This window comes from Topomyia yanbarensis, chromosome 3, assembly GCF_030247195.1.
Source record: "Topomyia yanbarensis strain Yona2022 chromosome 3, ASM3024719v1, whole genome shotgun sequence".
Lineage (NCBI taxonomy): Eukaryota > Metazoa > Arthropoda > Insecta > Diptera > Culicidae > Topomyia > Topomyia yanbarensis.
Window position 1 is genome coordinate 327702082 of NC_080672.1, and position 25738 is coordinate 327727819.

At 36.2% G+C, this 25738-nt stretch overlaps 1 protein-coding gene and 1 long non-coding RNA gene across 2 annotated transcripts in view; one reads left to right on the forward strand and one right to left on the reverse strand.

Annotated features, from left to right (window-relative positions):
* Positions 1 to 23368, forward strand: part of LOC131693464 (mediator of RNA polymerase II transcription subunit 24) — a 207415-nt gene extending 184047 nt beyond the window's left edge. The window contains exons 9-10 of the mRNA XM_058981299.1: positions 15453 to 15973; positions 22878 to 23368. Of these exons, the coding sequence (XP_058837282.1) occupies positions 15453 to 15973; positions 22878 to 23233 (877 nt within the window). The 3' untranslated portion in view covers positions 23234 to 23368. The remainder of the gene's footprint in view (positions 1 to 15452; positions 15974 to 22877) is intronic.
* LOC131693467 (uncharacterized) lies at positions 9701 to 10700 on the reverse strand. Its single transcript, XR_009306258.1, has 3 exons — positions 10571 to 10700; positions 10276 to 10389; positions 9701 to 10214 (listed from the first exon to the last, which is right to left on the reverse strand). It is a non-coding gene; the product is annotated as an uncharacterized LOC131693467 (long non-coding RNA).
* Positions 23369 to 25738: the final 2370 nt, after the last annotated feature.

Below are 25738 nucleotides of genomic sequence, written 5' to 3' on the forward strand. Positions count from 1 at the left end.
ATTTTTTCTTATGTGCTGCTTTATATGTGAGTCGTGGTTCATTGGATGCAAAGAGGCGGTCCTGCTTGATTGACTTGTTCGGACCAATCAGCGCCGATAATTACCATTTTCACAAAATACATTATTTTGTTATTTCTGGTAATAGTACATTTTACGGAATCAAATACAATATACATGCACATATTTCCGATCAGATAGCGCAAAAATATAGCAATCTCGATCAGTACAACAGAAGTTATTCGCATTTGAAAACTGGGAAAATATCTCAGCAGAAACTTTGAACCGGGGCCCCTATATTGAAACGTTAGAAGTATTCTACTTCCGAAACGATTTTTCGGAACTTTCGGCAGTAAATTGTTTTTGTGCGGTCATTTTTTAACCGATTTTAATTTTTTGAGTGTTTTGGAAAGAAGAAAAAATTATCTTTCCAACGATACGCTATGTTATGTTCTTTTGTTAAACGTACTATGCGGTTTTGGGACAACCATATGAAAGTTACCATTATTTTGCAATTTTTTCATTAAAAATATGAAAATTGCTCAACATTTTTGTTAGGAAGCGTCTTTGTTTTAATAAAAAATTAAGCAGAACATTTAATTTCGTATCCAACAACCCATTTAAGATCAAAATCGGTTGAGAAATGGGTGAGTTATTGATTTTTTTCTAAATCAGAAACTTGCTCGCATGAACTTTTAAGGGGACGGTCTCATATTAAATTTTCAAAAAACCTGTTTTAATCCACCTAGCGGTGCAATTGTGTCTTTCTCATTTCTCTAAACTATGTCTCGGGGGCTGGTTATGTTCAACATGATTGTGGAAATGTCTATTACATTCTTAGTACACTTTGCACTTATACATAATGGCTTGCCACTTGATGAGCTTTGTGTCGACGGTGAAACACTTGAAACAAAAAATATACTTAACTAGCCTAATCAGCATTAGTTCGATGTTATCTGCTTGCTAACTCATTTTGTCATGCGGGAGTGGGTGTGTAAGGAGGGCGAAAATCCCACGAACGAACGACTCCCCAGCTTAATTTGATATGCTTTGTGATATAGTGGTGGTTTAAAGATGATGGGGTTGAGGGGGGGAAGGTATGAGGGCTGGGTGGGGTGGTGATCTGAGGGGTAGATTTAAGGGATTTTAAAGGGAGGGGTAAACAGTAGAAGGAACTTTATGCCAGTCAAAAAAAATTGGCCGGGATCAGGTTGACAGTTTTCAGAGTGATTGCATAACCTTTCTATATGAGAAAGGCAAAAATGTGCCAAAATACAAAAAAGTAAATTTTCGTTAAATTTTTTTTTTTCGAGTTTGCATCAAATCTCGACGTTTCATGCACCTTAAAGACATTTAATAAAAATTATATTTTTAATTTTTCCTATAGTTTATATGGGAAAATTCTGTGTGGGCGCACTCTTAAACCCGTTATTCCAGAACTAGAATTCCGATCGATACAAAATTCAATAGCAGCCGATGGGAAGGTTGCACCTTTCGTTTGCGACTAAGTTTGGGCAAACCGGTCTAGCCATCTCTGAGAAAAATGAGTGACATTTTTTTAAACATACGCACATACATACAGACTTTTTCCCATCTCGACGAACTGAGTCGAATGGGATATGACACTCGGCCCTCCGGGCCGGGATTGGGTTGACGGTTTTCAGAGTGATTGCATAACCTTTCTATATGAGAAAGGCAAAAACGATTTTTTTATTTGCTCGACTACGTATACATTCAAAAGTATGTGTGAGCTTTGAACAAGAAATTGGATAAAATAACCGAATATATAATTATAGCATCTTATAGTGTGAGACAATACCTCATTAACCCTTTAAGAGTTCATGCGAGCAGGTTTCTGATTAGGAAAAAAAAATAATAACTCAGCCATTTTTCAACCGATTTTGATCAAAAATAGGTCATTAGATGCGGGATTAAAAGTTCTCCTTAAAATTTTTATTAAAACGAAGAGGTTTACTAATAAGCATGTTGAGCCATTTTTAAATTTCTAATGAAAAAATAGCAAAATAATGATACCTTTCATATTGTTGTACTAAAAGCACGTAGTACTTTTAACAAAAGAACATAATATAGCAAAGGTAATTTCTTCTGCTTTCCAAAATACTCCAAAAATCTAAAATCGGTTGGAAAATGATTGCGTAATTTTTTTTTACTGCCGAAAGTTTCGAAAAATCGTTTTGCCGTAAATCAAGATTTTGAGGGTATACAACACTTTTCATACATTGTTTTGTGTTGCATTTGATGAGATCTACAACCTATACTAGGCCTCTTGAAAAGTACAAAATCATTGTAGCACCGTGTTATTATTCGATTGAGCGGTGTTCAAAAAAAACTCTCTGGCGGTTTACTAAATACATTGATAATAATAGTTTACAAAAAAATGAGTTACCAGAACAAGTATTTTCTATGATTTTATGGTCTCCGCAACATATTTATTTCATGGACTTGTTGACTTTTCTCGGTGAAAATTAAACAAAATTATATATATATATATATATATATATATATATATATATATATATATATATATATATATATATATATATATATATATATATATATATATATATATATATATATATATATATATATATATATATATATATATATATATATATATATATATATATATATATATATATATATATATATATATATATATATATATATATATATATATATATTATATATATATATATATATATATATATATATATATATATATATATATATATATATATATATATATATATATATATATATATATATATATATATATATATATATATATATATATATATATATATATATATATATATATATATATATATATATATATATATATATATATATATATATATATATATATATATATATATATATATATATATATATATATATATATATATATATATATATATATATATATATATATATTCAAGGTTAAAAGCGAACAAAGTCTCAATAAGAAATCATTTTTTAAAAAAATGTTGTGATTATACTTCATGAACTTTGGTTGCTTGTAACCTAAATAAATTTATATTCGATCTAAATATATTGGAAATTTTTTGGAAAGCTCAAATCATTACCTTTTGAACTATATGTTTGCTACGCCGATCAGATGTTTATACGAGATATTAACAAATAACTGATTAACAAAGAGTATCCAAAGCATGTTTTTCCAAAGAATCTCGAAAACTAGAAGAAAATGAACATAGTTTTCGTATTTACCGACGCAAAATTGTTTGTTCTTTTTTCTTAGCTTAACGTGATTAGGGGGAAGTGCGGCAATTCGGGCCGCTGGCCAATTCGGACCTCCAGCTGTTTCTCAGCTATGGTAATATTACGAAAAGCGTAGGGGACGGTGAGGAGTTGTGAACCATGGGGAGTTGTGAACACCGCTAAACTATGAATGATAAAAATGTGGTAACTACTGTTAAATGTTTTATTGTCATGACGTCTCTTCCTCATTAGCAATTTTATCTGAAGAACAAGATTATACCACGATTTTTATTGCCGCGTGCCGCAACCGCGAATTCAGGTGGTTTGGCGTGAATCAATTGTCACCTATCCATAGCGAATCAGATCACTTATCTAACTCATCTTTAATTTAGAACTATTTCAAAATTTATTCCTCCTACTTTTTGTGGTGGTTCATAACTACCCACCAAACTAAAAAATGCCGATTTCACGCAATCTGCCATATCTCAAACAAGATATTGATTATTTTAAACTGCTTCAAACTGTGAATATATTAAGGAGTCCTTGACTGATATCAGTTCCAATATTGCAAATCGACCATTGTTTATGGGAGTTATGCCACGAAAACAAAACTATGTTCACAACTCCCCACCGTCCCCTTTATATCCTTTTCATGGCTGTCATGTAGCTCTGTTCTGTCTCACAAAATATTTCGGTTCCCAGTTTTCGTGTGCGTGTGCTAGGAGCGAATGTTGCTTCGGAGCGCTTTTTTTTGAACAATGTGTAAGCCAAAAAAAAAATTTTTGTTGGCAACAACAATTAATTAAACCAAGTGCATTATTTACATCCTGTTTTGGGCGAGACTATCAACTATTATTTAGGCCATAATACGAATTCATTTCTATTGCAAGAAATCGAATAGAAATGAGTGATCCGAATTGGAATAGAATTGAGGAATTTAGAGGGCACCGTGTCATAACGTCCGAAGGGTGGGGCGTCTTAACGTCTGAGACATTATGACGCATCTCGCTGCGTCATAGCATCCGATGTGCGTCATAATGTCCCGAACGTCATGACGCACATTCATTGTCGGATCTCATGATGCACCCCTTGTGTCCGGGATATAATGCCATACGTTATGACGTACATTCGATTTCCGATCTTATGTTGCCGTCGATATATTGGACACTGTGACTCACTTGTTGTTTCGGATATTGTGACGCATAACTGTGTCATAATGTCCCTAGTAATATCGTCCCAAAATAATGTGCGTCGTAACGTCCGAGACATTGTGACGCACGAGGGGGCGTCATAAGGTCCGAAAATAAATGTACAACATAAAGTTCACAATCGTTCTAATGTCACAGCATCCGAAATCCGCACTGCGTCCTAATAACTGGGATTATATAACGCACATGATATTCGGATGTTATGACGCAGAGGATCTGTGTCAAATCGTCCAGGATACAATAACGCACCTCTAGTTTTGGACATTATGACGCATAAAAACTGCACCATAACGTCCCAGGTCATAAAATCCCAAAGAAGGATGTGCCATAATGTCTGGGATAATATAAAGCACCAGGTTGCGTCATAATATCCTAAAACGGGTGTGCGTCATCAATTCCCAGACTTTATAATGCACATTTGTTTTCGGTTCTTATGATGCGCCCCTTGTGCGTCACAATATTCTGGATGTTATGACAGGCAGTCGCTTTCAGATTTTATGTCGCAGTTGGTTATATGGCCACTGTGACGCGATTATAGTTTCGGGTATTATGACTGCGTCGTAAGATCCCGGACATTATGACGCAGGGTTAGTTTCGGACGTTGAGACACAAGAGTGGTTTCGGTTCTATTGACGCATTCTTGCTTTCGGATCTTATGGCACACTCTTCTACGCCATAATGTCCCGGGTATTATTACACCGACTGTTGTGGTACGTTATGACCTCGGACGTTATGACGCAGTACCTGTGCGCCTTAATATCCGACACTATGTGTGCGTTACAGTGTCCAAGACGTTCATTGCGACATGAAATCCGAAAACATTAATGCGTCATAACGTCCCGGCCATTATGACGCACAACGAGTGCGTTATAGCATCCGAAAACGTATGCACGTCCAGAACTTTATGGCACACACGCATTTTTGGATTCTGCGACGGACTCCAATGTTCCAGTTCCCTTTTGGGAACTTATGACCTCGGACGTTATGACGCAGTACATATGCGTCAAAATATCCGAAACTATCAGTGCGTCATATAATCTGGGACTTTATGACGCAATACCTCTGCGTCATAATATCCCAATCTCAGGGTGCGGCATATGCTCCCGGATATTATTGTATTTGTATTGTATTGTATTGTATTTGTATTTGTCATATATATATATATATATATATATATATATATATATATATATATATATATATATATATATATATATATATATATATATATATATATATATATATATATATATATATATATATATATATATATATATATATATATATATATATATATATATATATATATATATATATATATATATATATATATATATATATATATATATATATATATATATATATATATATATATATATATATATATATATATATATATATATATATATATATATATATATATATATATATATATATATATATATATATATATATATATATATATATATATATATATATATATATATATATATATATATATATATATATATATATATATATATATATATATATATATATATATATATATATATATATATATACCATGAGGTATTTCAAAGCCCCAATGATGTCTTAATGCCAGAGTCAATAATATTCGAGCTTAAATAATGAATAATGAATATAAAAGGGTTGTCATTCATGTGCTTTTATGATTATGTTCAACTGCCGAATGAACGCGCACTGTTTTGACGCGGTGATGGAAAGCTTTCATATTCACACTTTCTATTATTCATTCATTCATTCGCCGCGTTCGTATTCATGTTCGGATCATATTGAAAATCTTCAGTGAATATCTTCATTCGACTTATATTCAGTTTCAGTCAGGTCATAATTTTGCAAGGCACGATCCGTTTTATTGAATATTACGAAGATTTATTGTTAATCCGAAAAAAATGGAAGTTCACAGCACTATCGAACAAGCAACAACGTCTTCGGCCGTTGGAAAGAAAGAGAAAAAAGGGAAAAAACGAGTCGATAACAAAACAACTCTGGCCGAAATCGCGTTTGGTTTCATCCGTCGGCAAGATACCAAAGCGTCATGTTCCATAGATCCGGCAAGTGGCTGTCAGTACACACAGGAGAAAATCGACATAGGTAACTTTATCCGTCATTTCCGAACTCGACATCCTGAGCTTGCAACGAAAAATGGCTTAATCAAGGAACATGAGGTACCCACAAAGAAGCAAAGAGTTGTCTCTAAACGGTTGGTGGCTATCGACAAGCAATTACTGATGGACTCATTACTCAAACTATAAACTTTCCACAATCTTCCTATGAGATGTTTTCAATGGGAAGGTTTCAAGCAACTCATTGATCCTCTGGCGTCAGCTATTGGTGTAACTGTCAATACGGTCAACATGATAGCCTGCCTCAAAAACGTGGCTCAAAAGGTGCGAGAGGAAATAAGTGCGGAGATGAAAGGGCGGCTCATCAGTTTGAATGTCGATTCAGGTTCTCGCCAAAACCGGCACATATTGGGCATAAATATTCAATATGCCATAAATAATATCGTAGTGATTCGAACTTTGGGTGAGTAACAACAAAAACCAAGCAAAAGAAGGAAATACAAAATAGAAGTTATTATTTCAGAAATGCTTGAGGTCCAGGAACGTCAGACAGCGAAATATTTAAAAATGAAAATTTTAGAGGTAGTGCAAAGCTTTGGGGTTAATATTGATCAAATATTCTCAGAAACGTGTGATAACGGGGCCAACATGGTCGCAGCTGTACGACAGCTAAAACAAGAAGTAGAAGTTCTAGCCATCGAATCAGATGAACGCAATGACACTGACGAAGACGACAAGAAACTACATGAGTTCACAGCAACATTGAGTAGTGAGCTTCAAGAAAATTTGAACCTGGTAAGTTGTGCTGTTCATACACTACAGTTGGCTATATTAGATGTGGTGGACAAATCGAATGCCTCCGTGAAACTAGTCACAGAAATCGCCAAAAAGTGCAAACAGATAAAATACAAACCAAACTTTGTAATGGCGAATGCATCATATCCACCAGTTTGGGGCCAAACTCGGTGGGGTGGAATTTATAAAATGATGCTCAGTTTCTTACAACAAGAACATTTTTTCAAGCAGTTGGCACAGCAGTTCCCAGAACTAGGCGAGATCTTATCCAGGTGAGAACTAGGTGAGATTTTATTAACAGCGATTATGCATTTCAGAGCTTGGTGATACGGACCTTCATAAAAAATTTCGAGCAAGCGTTCAAGCCACTGTACTGCTGCACCGTAAGCATGCAATCGGAACATGTGTCGCTACCGGATTTCTACCTGAAATGGCTTATGGCTGTAATGGAAGTGTCTAAGCTCGCAAACCCATTTTCAGCACCATTAACACAAGCATTAAACAACCGTTTGCAAAATTTACGCCTTTCTAGAGCTTTTAAAACGGCGCTTTATTTGGATCCCAGATTAAATTATATGGGATCAAAAATATTCAGTCTGGAGGAAAAGGAGCAAATACAGGTAAACAATCAAAACGACTTAAATAATTATGGACATATATTTTTAATTCATGCAATGGACAACCGTCGAAATTTTTCGGAATTCCTACTACCGGTGTAAATTTTAAATATATAGGCAAACCTTACAAAACAGTATTAAACAGCAGATAAAGTGATAAAGTCGTTTCTATTCTCCAATATATTGATTGTTTTCTAAAAATAAATAAAAATTATCCTAAATTGGATTGACTTTATCCCACTGCGATATTCGCATCGTTATATACGAGTTTCAGAAACGATATAAATCGCAAACAATTTCATTTAATTTTTTCTCATATGTTAAAAACTTGTTTTAATCATCTATACGTAGGGCTACGTGATTGAGACGTATAACCGGATTTGCTCATATCAAAACTCTGCTCAATTAGCTATCTCGAACGCATCAACGTCAGTGAAAGAAGATGATTTCGATTCGTTCATTACATCGATGTTCGGTGAATGTGTCACGAATGTGGATGAAGCCGGTGGTTCACTATTTCCACAGCAACTTAAAGCTCTTGAGGCAGAGCCTAGGCAGAATCACAGCTACAATACATGGAAGCATTGGATGGACAAAAGCTCAACACATCCTGAACTACACGCGGTGGCTTGTGTTGTTTTAGCAACACCCTCTAATCAAATATCAGTGGAGAGAGCGTTTAGTGCATTGCCTTTGATCATGACTGACCGCCGTTCTGGAATCGGTGAAGAAAACCTTGCAAATATTCTGCTCATAGGGGCCGTACACAAATGACGTAGCATTTTTTCGGCGTTTTTCGACCCCTCCCTCCTCCCTCGTAGCATTTTGTCACAAAACTCTAACCTCCCCCTTGTAAATAACGTAGCATTTCTGACAACCCCCCCCCCACCTTTCCAACACGACCGGGGAATGAAAAAAAAAATTAATGTTTTACAATTTTTTTAAATACATGTATTTACAAAATTTTTGACGGCTTTTATTAACATTTTGATTATAAAAGCAAATTGCGAACAAAATAAACCCATTTCATGACAAATATAGCGTTAATAATTTTGTTTTGAGTTTTATATGTCATGGAACATGAACAAAAGATCTCAAAGTTCACGATGCTGCAGCTGCCCATGATTCTAAGAAGCATACATTCGATAAAATTACTAAATTTTGTTTGGTTGAATCCGAAGAGAAAACTTAATTCAGCTAACAAACTAAGTCTACTAGATAGCAAGATTAGCTAACTAATGTAGCAGGTTAAATCCGCATACACGTAAACTTACTACATTAAAAATTTCATGAAAAGTACCTTGTGTGAATTTAAATTTATTTCTCTTGGGTCCTCCATTCCCATCATCCATCAAATTGTTTTTTTTCTAATCAATGGGTTTTAATTCCCGTAAAAAAAATCTTAACGCTACGTCGCGCAACTTCTGACCCTACCCTCCCCCTCGTCACACTTCGTCACAAATTTAGTATACCCCCCCCTACCCCCCAAAATGCTACGTCATTTATGCATGGCCCCATAAAGCTTAACAAAGGTCTATTCGATACCGTCATGTCATCTATAAACAAGTCGTCGTCATAAACGGACTGTTATGAGCACATGTACATATATTTAACGAGTAATATTCAAAGTAATAGTTCGTAAGTTGTAAATAATAGTTTACTATTATTTAATCAATACGCACAAATCAATGAATTAAATGTGTTTGGATACTCTTTTAATAAAAATAAATGCTATGAAATATTTCAGTATATTTAATCCTTTCAATTCATCACATTATGTTTGTTCCAGTACACGGAAGTTGCTCCGGAGCAAAAAATAGTTGCTCCTTTTGTTCCGGTTTACTACCAGAAGAAAAAAGAGAAGAATAGAATACAGGAACGGTTTTCTACCAGTTTTCTTGCGGAATACTTCCAGTTTCTCCTGGTACTGGAACAAAGCTATTATTCACTGTACACTATGTGGCACAGAAGTAAAAACGCATACCACGCTTACGCTCTTATAGCATTTTCGTTTTCACCTGGTGCTACACAGTGTAGTGCAAAGAAAGACTCATTACACGTACACCCAAGTTTGTATGAGTGTAGCACCGACTACACCAGTGTAGTGCACATTAAAAACAAAAATGCCTTTAGTTCGGTGAAAGGTCAATAATCATCAAAGTTGCCTTGCTCAATTAAACATAATCCTTAATCCACTCTATTGCTCAAAATAACACCACTGATTAATTCGGAAAGCGAAAAGAGCTACCGTGACTAAGGAACATCCAAATCTAAAAAAGGAAAAAGATATAAAACAATACTCTCAAAGAGCTGCTATTTATTTGTGGTAACCCGAATAGTGGAACACAACATTATCCGTAATGAAATAATCCTCTAAGTATCGATTCAAATAAATTTCCTGGTGGTTTTTCAGACTGGTTTCCATTTGGCTTTCGAAAGGACTACCTGAAATTGTGTGGAAAATTTCTTATTATTATGACAGAGGTGTTTAACTTACGTTTAACTGATCTCATACGTTCATTTACACATATGCTTGAATTATTGATAAATTGTTATTAATCCATTTTCAACCAGCTTTTAATCTGAAAAACAGAAAGTACAAATCACAAATCAATATCATACTTACAAAATAAAAATACATCCCGTAAATGTCCATCACTTCAGAGTTCTGCCAGCAAGCGTTTTTTCTGCAATTCCGCCGTCGGATTTTTTAGAAATTCCTTCATAGGTAGAGCAAACGTTTTGTTTTGTTTTCCTACGCTCTCTTTTGTGCTGTTTTCTTTTGACAGGCAGTGGTTACTGCGATTACGCGACGGGTGTTAATGCGAACTGCATTCAAAAAAAGAACAGCAAAACGGAAGGTTTTTTTTTAAAAAGATGAGGCATTGTGCTACCGTTTGCAAAAACGAGCTTTGAGAATCAAAGCTTTACCATTGAATAGAGCAAGATGTTCATTTCAAGATGAATTTAAGTTTGCTGAAAGGGAGCGAAGCGCTTTTTGTTTTCAATCGAAGTATGAACAGCATTGCGATGAATGAATATTGTAGCAGTGAATATGAGTTTGACTTTCAAGTGACGGTGCAAAATATTCAGTCAATGCAAAACTTATTGCTAACAGTCAAATCGTTAAAAATTTTGATAAAAATAATAATAATACATAAAAAAACAACAATGAAGGAATCAGCCGAAATTAGCGGATCCTTTGAAGGTTCTGTAAAATCGTAGACGTAGAGTTGGGGAGACAAATTAAAGTCGAAAGCTGATGCGACTCGGTTGAAGATCCTTTGTAGGCCAGTAATGGCTCCGTGCATGCTATAATTAGTGCGTCAAAATGGCAATCGGAGCATGAGGTTGTTACGCGTTGTTCGAGGTGCGACATTTATGTTAATTTACTCCAAGACTAAGCCCTTGCTGTATTCCTTCGAAGAAGCAGGGGTTCCAAATTAATCAGCTGGCACCGGCTTTCGTAACTTGGCAGACGGACGGGATCTCTCCACGGCAACCTACGAAGCGCAAAACGTAAAAAGCGTCGTTGCACGGATTCGATTCTCTCAACACCGTTGTTATAGTTTGGGCTCCAAACTCGTAGCAGTACTCCAGGATTAACCGCGACAAAGAGAAGTATAGCGCTTTGAGACAATAAATGTCCGTAAAGTTTTTCGCTATCCTGAAGATGCATCCCATTCACTGTATCTCAATAAAAAGTAATAAGAAGAGTTGCCAGACTGCTAACAAGTAGATTTCATAAGATTGGAACACTTCTCACTTCATATTTCTGCGTTATGAATGAAACGAAAAGGTGGCCATATAGTTGCCACTGCCTTATAAAGGGTTAAAGAGTTCGGATAACATGTGAAAACCATACTTTTAAAAATAATCAAGAAATGGGAAATTTCGCGCATTGTTTACTCATCACGGAATACAAAGACTTTTTTCGGGTGAAGACAACATTCAAATGGTGGACCGTAAACTCGCCCTACTGAGTATTCCCCTTTGTACAAAGCACTCTTTATCCTCAAGCAACGTGATGCAACAATGAAGGTCAAATTACCACTTGTTGAATCTATCAAGTTACTGCTCCATTGTGCAACTGCTATTAAGAGAAACGACATGCTATATCTTTTATTTTTAGCCTCCAAATCAATAGTAATTCTTCAAAAGGGCTAATGAGATTTTTGTAAACAAACTTATTTCGCTCATTATTCCGTTACCGAGTTGCATTTCATGAAAAATACATATGAATCAACATATTTACCCTTGGTACAATCAGTTCCACATGTTTTCTGTGTTGAAATGATAACAAATTAAGAGAAATCAGTAAAACAAAAGTTTGTTTACAAATCTTATAAGCCCTATTCAAAAGTTGATATGGAAATGTCCTCTTATCTTTTAAAACCCATTACAATAAGTCTCTTCTTGAAAATTTTTGAAACACTTCACTGTGATATGCTGCTTTTCATTTTAATCACTAGTAACTCTACCTTAGGGTGTCTGGGATTTTGTTTTTTTTGCAAATCCTCAGATCACCTTGCGTGTATAATGTCACCTGGTGGTGAAATCGATAACCATGTATTTTTTCTACATATTCTGATGGTTTGTCCTATACAAATTTAATTGTTGGCCTACTTGGCTCAAATTTGTTACTATGTTTTAATTGCCGCAAGGTTCTACTGTATCGATTTTGTTGGCTATTTTCGGCAAATTTGAGACTAAGAGAAACGAAAGCAATGAAATTGAAAGCCGGATAGGTATTCTAGAGCGAATCAGTTATAAACTTAGAACGGAAAACTAGGACTAGGCAGGCTCATATGGACATGATCGAAAGGAAATGTGAAGAATTCTTTGCCTTCTGCTAAGTAGGAGTTGGGCGTTGCACCCAAGTCTACCGCATGGTCTATGGTGGAACATAACTCATCATCATGTTTTACCGCCGACGCCGACAAAAAATTCTTCACAAATCCTCGCCTAGAACGACCATGCGATCATTCTTCTCCCATCCCTTCTGTTCTACCATAGACCATGCGGTAGTAACTCTGAATTTAGATACTTTCGCCGGGGCTTCCGGAACCGATTATGGTGGCCAATGTGGCCAAATATACTTTGAATGGATGTTAGTGACCTAATACTACAAATCGAAGTAGATGTGGTCATATTTTGGAAAAATGTTCACCTTTATACATTCATTGCAGAATTTATTAAAATCGACATTTTCTGCGCGATCGTGCTCACCACCCTGTAATTCCGGAACCGGAAGTCGGATCCATCAGAAATTCAATAGCAGTCTATGGGAACGTTGTATCTTTCATTTGAGACTAAGTTTGTCAAAATCGGTTCAGCCATCTCTGAGAAAAATGAGTGACATTTTTGGTCACATACACACACACACAGACGCACGTGTACACATACATACATACAAACATACATACACACGCACAGACATTTGCCGAACTCGACGAACTGAATCGAATGGTATATGTCACTCGGCCCTGCGGGCCTCCATTAAAAGTCGGTTTTCAGAGCAATTGCAATACCTTTCTATTGAGAAAGGCAAAACATATTTTTGACCGAAACACAGATTTCAATGTGGCATCCCTGTTTGTTAGCGGTTGCATGCGTAAACTGCACGATAGCAATCTGTGATTTCGATGCGCAAAGACGAAAACTTTCTTAGGAACAAATTTACGCGGATCGATGTAAAGCCCAACGAAAGTTTATTATTTACGTTCGATTAATTCATTTCCACTTCAAGTGATTCATTTCCACTCAGCCTATCCTATTTTGATTCTGCTAATAGGTACATACTACAATGCCTATTTATGAATGAATATACTGCCACTCGAAAAACCGTTGCAAAAACGCATCTAAGTCCATATATAAAATTGTTTTCGATTCTTGTATGTGTATATTTTCGATATATGACTAAGACTACTGCATTCGCTACATTTGCATGCGTACTTTAGGAAAGTTACAATAATGGCAAAATATAACTAGAAAGCTTGGTCTATACATGAAATGTGATTATATTATCAAAAATTTGATTTTTCTTCATCGGTCCGGTTTTTTTACCACACACAATCGAGAAGTTTTTACAATTTTTAAAGGCTGATAAATGTGCTATAAATATTTAGTTCCAGATATTAGTTCGGTCACAGTTTTCTGTCTTCTTTCTTCAGATCTTCTCAAATAAGTTTAATCGAATTCGATCACCTACTACAAATGCAATGATCTGATAACCAAGAAGGTTTGGTTCAATATGTAGCATTCGATGTTGTTTGGTTGTACTTAAACTATACGTAAGAAATATATTTGATTTATTATTACTCTAAATCTACTAAGAAAATAAATATTTTACATTAAGTAATATAGTCTTACGTCTACAGTTCGTGCAACCCATAGAGCTGCCCCGTGTAGTTTTTTCGACGATTTTCAACCCCTCCCTCTCCCTCATAGCATTTTGTCACAAAACGCCAACCTTCTAACGTAGCATTTCTACCTCCCCCCTTTAACGCGGCCAGGAATTAAAAAAATTCAATATTTTTACAATTCCTGTAAATACAAATTTTAAACGACTTTTATCTACATTTTCTTTTTAACAGCAAATTGCGTAAAAATTGAAGTTCATTTCATGACAAATCAATATTAATTCTTCAAAATGGCTAATGAGATTTTTGTAAACAAGCTTATTTCGCTCATTACTCCGCTGCCAAGTTGAATTTCATGAAAGATACACATGAATCAACATCTTTATCCTTGGTAGAAACAATTTCAAATATTTTCTGTGCTGAAATTATAACAAATTAAGAGAAATCAGGAAAACAAAAGTTTGTTAGCTAAACAGATCTTATTAGCCCTACTCAAAAGTAGGTATGAAAATGTAATATTGATGGCTTTGTTTTGAGTTTTACATGCCATGGAGCATGAAGAGAAGTTCTCTTAGTTCACAATCTTGTAGCTGCCAATGATTCTAAGAAGCATACGTTCAACTTAATTACTAAATTTTGTTTGGTTGATTCCGAAAGCGAAGAGGAAATTTAATTCAGTATACAAACGAAGTCTACTAGTTAGAAAGATTTGCTGACTAATGTAGAAAGTTTAATCCGCATTCAAATAATCTTTTCGTTTTTTAGCTAGCAATTACCCAAATCGAAAAACTTACCACACGAAAAAACGCGTGGAAAGTAACTTGTGTCAATTTACATTAATTTTTCTTAGGAATGGAGGAACATTAAATTGTTTTCTCTACTAATGAATGAGTTTATAAGCTCGTCAAAAAAAATTAAACTTAATGCTACGTCGCACAGCTTCTGGTCCTTGTCACACTACAATTTGGTATACCCTCCGCCCCCCCCCCCCCCCCCCCCCAAAATGTTACGTCATTTTTGCATGGCCCTCAAGGAAGCCAAATCAAATCAAATAGAAAGGGGTGCGTATTCCTTTTTTATTTGATAGGTATCTTTAGTTATACCTTCCTTTTAATCATTCCCATCAATCTATCCATTTTTTTCTAGATACGACTTCTTCAACGGCGAGTATAACGGCTGGAAGAACTCCGTTCGACACAACCTGAGCTTGAACGAGTGCTTCAAAAAGCTTCCGAAGGAATGCGGAAAACCGGGCAAAGGTCACTACTGGACCATTGATTCCTCGGCCGAGTACATGTTCGAGGACGAAGGCAGCTTACGAAGGCGACCCCGGGGCTTTCGGCGAAAACAGCAATTGAAAGCGTACACCGGTGGAAGTGCCTTCTATCCCGCCGGAAGCACCGGATACGACATAGCAGTACCAGAGCTGCAAAGTAGCTACATCTCACAACCGTACGCATCGTACGAGTATCCGAACAGCAACGGACAACCGTTCACCGACTCGTGGCATTATCCGTCGGAGGGACTGAGCCAGTACTCAAAAATCACCCACACGTCCCTACATGACCCGCAACCGCCGGCGTCCCCCGGACAGCAGAATCAGAGCTCGAGCATGTTGGACTACGGCAATTACTCGTTCGCTTCTAGCCCCTACAGTATCGATAATGGTGAGTGTTGGATTTTCTTTGCGCGTAGAATGAGGTTCTTTGTTGGCGTTCGGAAATCCTATATGCGTCGATAGGTTCAAGTGTAGAAAGGGCTACCATCAGAAACTTAATCGATGTCGAATGTGCCTCGTTGACAGTTTCGCTTAATATTGCTGTGCTGCCCTAAACGTTCTTGCTTAAGAAAGAAAGAAAGATGATCGTAAATTTAAATTCGAGATGGAAGAAGCATATTCCACACGTCGTGTGCGCAACAAGTTGTCGTTTCTTCGTAGTTGTTGGCTTTTGGAAGAAGGTCGAGCTTGCAAGAAGGTGAAAAAATGTGATTCAAACCGAGGGGTTACACGATATGTTTTTCGTAAAATAATATTCATCGTTTGAATGCTAGAAGATTATTTTTGAATACATTCTCTTAAGGGGTTATATATGTTGAGGTCGGCCAAAAAATCAAAAAAAATTATCCTATCGTAAATTTCAGTCTCTTAAGAATGTTATCTAAAATTTTTATAGAGATCGGAGCAGTAGACGCAAAGTTATAGCGTTTTTCATTTTGCTCCCTTACGGAAGCGTGGCATATACTTGAAACTTTAAACACGATTATTTCGAAATCATATTTTCCCAAAAACGTCTTCGCAGTGAATACGATTACCGAAAAAGTTTTCAACCGATTTCAAAACTTTTTTTTTGGCTTGTTCGTAATTTAACTGTCGTGTCCTTGAACGATTCCATTTTTTCATCAAAATTTTCATATCAATGTTATGATTTTTTTTAATATTTTTTTTCAGGTGAAAATAGTGGATTTTTTGGAAAAATCGTTCCCGTTTCCAACAAAAAGAATTTTTTTTCAACGAATCGTTCAAGGACGCCACATGTATCTATACTAATGAAATTTTTATAGTTTAATGCTTTCACTTGAGCTGTTGGACTGGAATCGTAGTCATAGCAAACCTCTTTGAAAAAAAACGCCTTTTGCGAAAATTGTTATAACTTCGGCAATTTTTAAATTTTTTTCATGTTCTCAAATGGATTTTGCGAATTTGACGTTGTACTACGCTAGACGTATAACAAATATTTCATAAAAATATAGCTACATAAATTTACAAAAAATCAAACTTTTCCCTTATTTCGCGCATCTCAACATATATAACCCCTTAAGAATACTATTCACATATACAAAATCGTGTAAATTTACGTATCCTGACCCTGACATATATGAGTATCCAAAATGATACAGTTTTGTATTGGATTCTCGTTCTGGAATAGTTCGTTTTTAGATTCATAAATTTGGCAATTCTATACCAAAAAACCACCTAGTGGCAGGGTTACCAAAAATACAGAATAATCTGTGTTTATACAGATTTTTTGGCTATTTTTAGATCAAGAATCTGTATGTACAGATATACAGATTTTTACATGTATCTACAGATATACAGATTTTTGAGAAATGATGTTACAAAAACTATTTTTAGAAATATTTTTTTTCAGTGTCCGCAATACTTCCTCTCTCTTTCAGCTTTAGCCCTCTATATTAAAATACATCTTCACTTTTGAGAATGGTCGCTGAGTCTGAAATCTAAAGGTTTGAATACTCACAGGTTAGCACTCAGCAAACGCCTGGCTGAAGTCAACTTCCAGAAACGTTAATTTTAAAGTTCTGTGAGTTTGTTAATTCTCAATTTTTTGTTTCAAAATACGACTGCTACATTGGTCAACTTAATGTATATAACATTATATATCAACAAATGTCATTTAATGAAGAAGAAGATTATTTTTCCATATAATCAGGTCCTTGCTTGACTGACTTAAACAATAGGAATTAATATCTTCGATAGATAATCCAGCAAAAGGTTAAACGACTCAACGGGTTCGCTACAGATATTGACACAGATTTTTCGAAGAGTAAATACAGATGAAAAGATTTTTTAGGTAAAAAATACAGATTTAATTTTGGCGACCCTGCCTAGTGGTGCAATTGCGCCTTTCTCATTTATCCAAACTATGATTCATTAGCTGGTTTTGTTCAATAGAATTGTGGAAATGTCTATTATATTCTTATTTCACTTAGCACGTATCCCACGACTACTGCGAAAGTAGACGCAGATTCACTTTAAACAAAAAAGTATAGGGGAGACCGGGGCTAGTTTGCGGTGTTTTCAGTTTCTATTTTTACCGCTTTGATGTAGATAGATCTTGCAATATAGAACATGCGGCTGTAGCCAACGTCCCTGAATTTTATCAAAGTGTTTGTTGCATTGTCTTTGCTTTTATAGACAAAAATGTGTGACGCGAAAATACCGCCAACTTACCCCAGGGCCGGGGTAAATTGGCGGGATTTCCCCGGCCCCGGGGTAAGTTGGCGGTATGTATGAATACGCCAGAAAATGGAGATTCAATCATATTCGTGCTGAATGTCTTTTCAATAAAATTGTACATTAACCGACAATTGCCAATATATTTCAGTCTCAATACCCCGGCATTTTACTTTGACGCGTATTCCATATTCAAAAGTATATACACAAATTTTACTTTGGAGTGAATTCCAAAAATAAAAACATTTGATGACTATATTTGCACTGTAAATAGTAGCGCCAACTTGCCCCGCGTGCGTCACCCCCAACTTACTCCAACCGCATATTTTACAAAAAACTATTTGAGAAATAACTTTAATTCATGGATAGATTTCATATCTATACGGATACTGAAAGCTCTTTTTGCGCACTATCTAAAAATAAAATCAATTGGAAAATAGATTTAAAATCACCCTAAATAACACAAAGTATTAAAAATTTAAAAAAATTACTTGGTATGCTCGAAAACACAATAAACAAAATGTTTTTTTTAACAAAAATACATTGAATAATGGGTTTCACATAACTTGAGGTACACGATGAGAGGCAGCGCTATATGTCTAACAGAAATGAAGACAAAGGGATTCCACCAACTTACCCCAACCACCAACTAGCCCGGGGCTCCCCTAATATTTAATTAACTTAATCAACATGAGTTCACTGTTATCTTCATGTTATTATATTTTGAAATGTTGGTGGAATGGGTTTGGAAGTGGAGCGGGTGGGGGTTTAGTAGAGTGGGAGTGGAGGATGCGTCAGAAATCCTTCATCTTATTTCGGTATACGGGGTGGATGAAGGAAATGCGGATGTGAGGGTTGTCCAAAGAGAGAGGAGTGATGAAGGAGCGAGGTGTGAGGGCAAGGGTTGGGGGGGGAGGGGGGTGCTGAGTGGCGACACAATACTCAACCGCAAATATTGCCATTCATTTGAGACTTGGTTTGAGAACATCGGTTCAGTCATCACCGAAGAACCGACATGACTTGAATTGTGAAATATGCCCGGAATCCGGGACTTATCGATAGTAGACAAAATACCAAAGAATGTTTGACTGGCAATCAGTGATCTAGACGCGTGAATCGAAGTAATCGAATGAGCATTTCAATACTTTTTAGCATCTGCGGTGTTACGATTGTACCGATTTATATAGGAAATTCCAGTATAACCCTGCTATCCAACCTGTAACTCCGGAACCATGAGTCAGAACCGAATGAAATTCAGCAGCACTCTATGGCATTACTGTATCTTTCATTTGAAATCAAGTTTGTAAAAATTGGTAGAGAATTCGCTGGGTAATAGGTGTGATATTTGCTTAGTACTTGGCGAGTTCCCCGGAGGCATCATGAACCGTCATAGGTTGCCAATGTGGTCAAAGCTGTTTTGATTTATCATTAGTGATCCAGACCCGCAAACTAGAGTAATGTTGAACCCATTTTAATATGTTTTACATCATAGTTGTACCAGTTTATATGGGAATTTGCTGTGTGACCGTACACTTCAACCCGTAACTCCGGAACCGGAAGTCGGATCAACTAAAATTCAATAGCAGCTTAAAGGAGCGTTATACCTTTCAGATGAAATTAAGTTTGTGTAAATCGGTTCAGCCATCTCTGAGAAAATTGTGTGAGTTTAAATGACACACACACATACACACATACATATATTTATTTATTCGATCTTCGGCAGATACCGTACAGATTAAGTGTAAACGACTTATTGTTATAGTGTTAAAAGTTTATAATCGCTAACTTATGACGAGATTTAGTAATATGATAGTCAAAGATTTCGGAAGTTTCATTAAATTTGCGGCTACATCTATCTACCGGATTATTCTGGCCGTATGCTGTACGCTGCCTAGGAATCCATAAAAGCGGTCGGTTTCTTATAACACGAGGAGGAACAAACAAATTAATCCTAGAAAGAATATCGGGACAGTCATTATTGCTCGACAACATATCAAAAATGAACATTGTTTGCAAGAAGGTACGACGTGACTCCAGCGTTGGCAAATCTAGCAGTATACATCTATTATTATACGGTGGCAGACAGATAGGGTCGTTCCATGGCAGTTTTCTTAAAGCAAACCGTACAAAGCTTCTTTGAACATGCTCCAAACGATTGTTTTGCACGGCTTTGTACGGCGCCCACACTTGTACAGCGTACTCCAAAATGCTACGGACCAATACGCAGTATATAGATTTCAGAGTGTAGAAATCCTCGAAGTCAGCAGTGTTTCGTTTCAAGAAACCCAATGTTGCAAAAGCTTTAGCCGTTGTCGCTGTGATGTGGTCGGCGAAGCGAAGTTTTCTGTCAAATAACACTCCCATGTCACGGATAGATTCCACGCACTCGATGACACACGCTTGAAGGGTATATTCACAGCGCCTTAGAGTTGTCGAGCGCCCGAAGCTTACATTTATCGACGTTGATCTGCATTCCATTCAGCGAGCACCACTCTTCAATATTGACTATATCCATATCAACTTTTGAATAGGGCTAATAAGATTTGTAAACAATCTTTTGTTTTGCTGATTTCTCTTAATTTGTTATAGTTTCAACAATGAATACATTTGAAATTGATTCTACCAAGGGTAAATATGTTGATTCATGTCCATCTTTCATGAAATTCAACTCGGCAGCGGAATAATGAGCGAAATAAGTTTGTTTACAAAAATCTTATTAGCCCTTTTGATGAATTAATATTGATATCCTCTTGGAGCACAGCTGAATCGAGTCCCGAAGCAATGGAGCGAAAGATTTTCAGATCATCAGCGTACCCGATCAGAATGAAATAACAAGATTATAATAGAACTCAATTTTTGTAACCTATTGTGTTATAAATTAGGTCTCGTTAGTAGTTAAAATAACAGAAATTTATAACAAGTAGCAATGCGAGATATAGTTTTGAAATATTTCTGTTATGTGTTTCTGATCGGGTAGAGTAGTTTTCCAGACTTGATGCGGGTGCAGAGATCGTTGATGAATAATATAAAGATAAGTGGCCCTAAGTGACTTCCTTGAGGGACACCGGTTGGTGTTTCAAATACGCTTGAGCATGTGGTGCCGATTCTAGCAAAAGCGGATCGTTCAGAAAGGTAAGATTGTAACCACCTGGTTACCCACGGGGGAAATCCTAATCGCTGCAGTTTCATAACCGCAATGTTGTGCGGTACCTTGTCGAATGCTTTAGCGAAATCAAAATATATTGCATCAACTTGCTGGCGCTTCTTGACGGCTGGAACTAGAAAACTTGTGGAACTTCATGGACCGGGGATCAACGGCTTTACTTCCCTTCCGAAGGAAGACGTGACAACAGATTTTTTCACCTCAGAAAAATCTCAATGACCTCGGCTGGAATTGAACCCAGGCCAACTGGAATGAGTGGCGGTCACGCTTACCACTCAACCACCGGCGCCGTCTTGTTGCATTACATCCTATTCCTATGTAATATTAAATTTACTCTTGGATTGATGGAGTATCGGAATAGCCAAAGTTTGGCTGCCACAAAATGCCTATGCAAACAGAAATATTTCAAATAGTGCAAATTTACATGGACATTAGTTTTAGAATTCAAAATATTGATTTTACAGTATTGGTTCCTTCAACAAAAAGTTGTATTTTAGTGATACCTGCAAGTTTGTAGAACATATTAAATTAATCATTTAAGGATTCAACTTGGAAAAATCGAAAAAAACTAATTTTAGGTCCTATTTATTAAATACAATTTTGCCTCGAAAATTAGGTCTGATGTCTATGGTATCTTCAATGAAGTTATACGAAACATAATTTTCTACAACTTTGCCGAAGACCTCCACTCACTATTTTCTTTTTAATTTTTTTTTGTTCGGGTACTCTACTTTAGCCTAATAAAAAAAGTTTTTATTTGCAAAGTTTCAAAATAATATTGCGAACATATCTTAGGAAGAAATACTGACTCTAAAATGACACCTAAGGCCTCAAATAGGTTTTGTCGCACCTTTTTTGGACACAGCGGGAGGTCGTGACGTCGTAGTTTACATTGGCTTTCTTTTTCAGGTGGACTTTGGAATAATGATTTAGTGTGTACCTGGAAATAGCACTTATTCAATGACTTATTCCACTTCCATTATATTATAAAGTAGTTCATTATTTTGTCGACAACCCTCCCCCCCCTCCCAAAAGCATTCTTGGCGGGGCCCAACCCGGCCAACCGCACGCTACTGGCCTGGATATTAGTAGAACAGATATTGCTACCAGCAAAAGTTTCGATTTTGACCTGATTATCACAGCTAGAATTGAAACTCCCCCTGTATTATATCGACGACAACGACGGCACATTCTCCTGCTCTTAGCTCGGGTTTCTTTAATAGTCCACTTGATATACAGCACGATACAATAATGTGCTCAACAAGAGAGAATAAGAAACAAGTGTGAAGCAAATCGAAATCACTTTTTAGCATCGATTAAAGACTACATGATTTACGAGTTGCTGAGTAGCGACTCCGACGACAGTTGTGACAAATTGTTTCCAAAAAAAAACATCGATTAACCTACTAATTTTCAATGTTCTTCTGTTCAACAGGTCTCAAAATGGCATCACTCTCTCAGATGGCACCTCCGCCGTCATCAACGGTTGGACCGGTATCTTCAGCACACTCACCATCATCAGCAGCTCCCGGTAATGGCAATGGTACGGTGTCGGGTGTCGTGACAATGCCGACCAATGGCAGCTCCAATGGGATGGGAATGGACTGCAGCAAGGTGGTAACCGGTTATTCCGGTTCCCCTTTGGGAAGTCATTCTACGATGTTGGGTTCACAGCAGCTGCATCACCATCACCATCATCATCCTCACCACAATGGCTCTAATAGTGGGGTGGGGCTGAACACGGTGCTGATTGCCAACGGGCAGTATGATCACGGAAAATATTCTAACTGATGATGGGATGCGAATATCGTGAAGTGAGAGGGATTTGATAAAAGGCATGTTTGACAATTTGAAAAGTACTAATAGGATAAGATATAGAGTAATGCTCGCGTGATGAAGGTTTTCGTCTATGTGTAAATTTGTTCAATAAATGACACCAAAGAGTAAAAACAAAAGTACTTTTTTAAATTCATTTAAATGCTCTAAGCAACATTTTATTCATTTTTTAATATACAGAAACTATGTTCTCAAATTCGGAAATATCATGTTTTGTATTATGGAGTAAGTGTATAGTATTCACCACAGTTCGGATGGATGTTTTACACCGCAACCGCACTTTATTCACCATAGCAGAATCGTGCGGTAATGTGGTTAAGATTCGAGACACTTTGCGTAAGCGTCTATAATAATTTAATACTTAGTAGTATGCGTAGGAAAAAATGTTTTTGGCTTTGCCATAGGTTTGTTCATATAAAACCTCTACTAAACGCTAAAAGAATAATAGCAGTCGAGTTATTAGATCATCAAAATTCAAATTATGTAAAAGAGTTGCTCGAAAAGCTCTATCGATCTAGGTGAATGCTCCTTTTGAAAAAATGGCAGCCATTTTTTGCCACACTATCACACTGTGCTGCGGCAAGCAACACAACCATAGGCGTGCGCAGCCTTTTCCATTAGGGGGGGGGGGGGGGGGGTTGGCTAACCGCTTAAAAACTTTCAGTTATGTAATGCCTTCATTATCAGTTAGATTTCTGCTAGAGATTCGATTGTAAAATAGTTATTTTATTCTGTGATTGAAATTTATGTTGTTTCATTTATTTCCTGAATCAACAAACTGGTTTCTCAAAAAAAAGCAACCAAAGTATTTATCTTACTATCATACTATTTTAATAAGGCTTATAAATTAACATTAAACATTTCCAATTTCCTCGAATTTCTCGTGGTATTCAGCACAAAATAATCCTCACGTTTTTGGCAATACGATTTTTTTTGAAGTTTATAAAATTGACGATTTTTTAATCCCAGATAACTAATTAAAATTGTGTTTTTGTGTGAGCCGACTGGAAATTTTTTAAAAATATTTTTGCATCATTTGACTTATGCATCCTGTCAAAAGTAAAGCCAATTTGAAATCTTTCGCTTTCAATTGGAAGTATGATTAAGCATAAAACGTTATTAGAAGAAAATTATATGTATTTATTGTAGTTTAATGATACATTGTGGGTTTTTGTGGTCTTTATTCCTCTCGAATGAGAATTTGAACTTTGAGCTTGATACCTGTCTTAAATAAAATCAACATCACCGGTTACTTTTTTCTAGTATGCGGTCTTTGAAATAGCATCCTTAGCGATGTTTCCATTCTAAATATTTTTAGAATTATAGGTATGGATTGGGTGCATTTCCTATATACTTCGATTGTGTGGAATTCCGGGCAGTTTAGGGAGTTCATCCCATTCTCAAGAACGTTGACGTCATTATCCCGGTATCGCTATTTCGCCTTCGTACTGTAGATGCTACTCGCCAAATCTGACGAAGACTTGGGAGGGCCCCGGTAAGATTTAATTAACCACTTGACGGTTTTCAGACAATCGTTGATATATGACTCGGTTCATATTGTTGGTTGTGATGTGAATCGGAGTCTTACGGCCATAACAGCATATTTACTGCCAGATCATACACTTTTTCCAGCAAACTTGTCTGCAACAACAATTTTTTACTTCTGTGATCTTTGGCAACATAAAACTTCTGTCCCGAAAGCTGTTTAAAGTCAAATTTGACATACGTTTCATCATCCCTGTAGATGAATTTATTCAGAATTTGTTCAGATCCCGATCATACATCTTTCAGACTAGCGATTTTGGCAGTAATGTTTTGCTTTAAGGTCCAGTTCGATTGCTTGATAGCCCTATACTTGAAGAAAACTTTCCACATCCATGCCCGAAAGTCCTGGATTAGCTTTGAAAGTCTTCATGAAGTTCTGACGCAGTTTCCGGTATCGCTTCGACGACACGATGGCACCTTCAAGGCAGCAGGCGAACATTATTTGAAATTTGTTTGTACTGCACATATAGATTTCAAGAGAAAGACATTGTAAGCAAATGGCAGCCAAGAGCTTCCAGAACCGACCCAAAAGAGCACTGTACCGGATAAGAAGACGCATAACGATTCTTCAAATGTTTCCAACTTGGTTTTTTTTTTGTAAACTTTTAGAATTACGTTGGAAAAATTTCGTTAAAAAATCAAAGTGGACCTCAACATACGAGCCATTTCATTTATAACAGGCCGCCTGCTATAAAGTTACCTTTCTTCAGTTGTTATAAGACCAATTAAATTTTTCTTGGAAATCCAAAGCTCAAGAATGTTTCAATGAAAAGTTTTACAAATGAACAAAAAAACAAATAAAAAAGTACTATGAACTGAATTCGAAAGGTGGAAAAATATTAAAAAAAAAAAACAAAAATCCGACTTTGCGTAATCAGATTAAAATATTTACGAAATATATTATTTCTCTTTGTA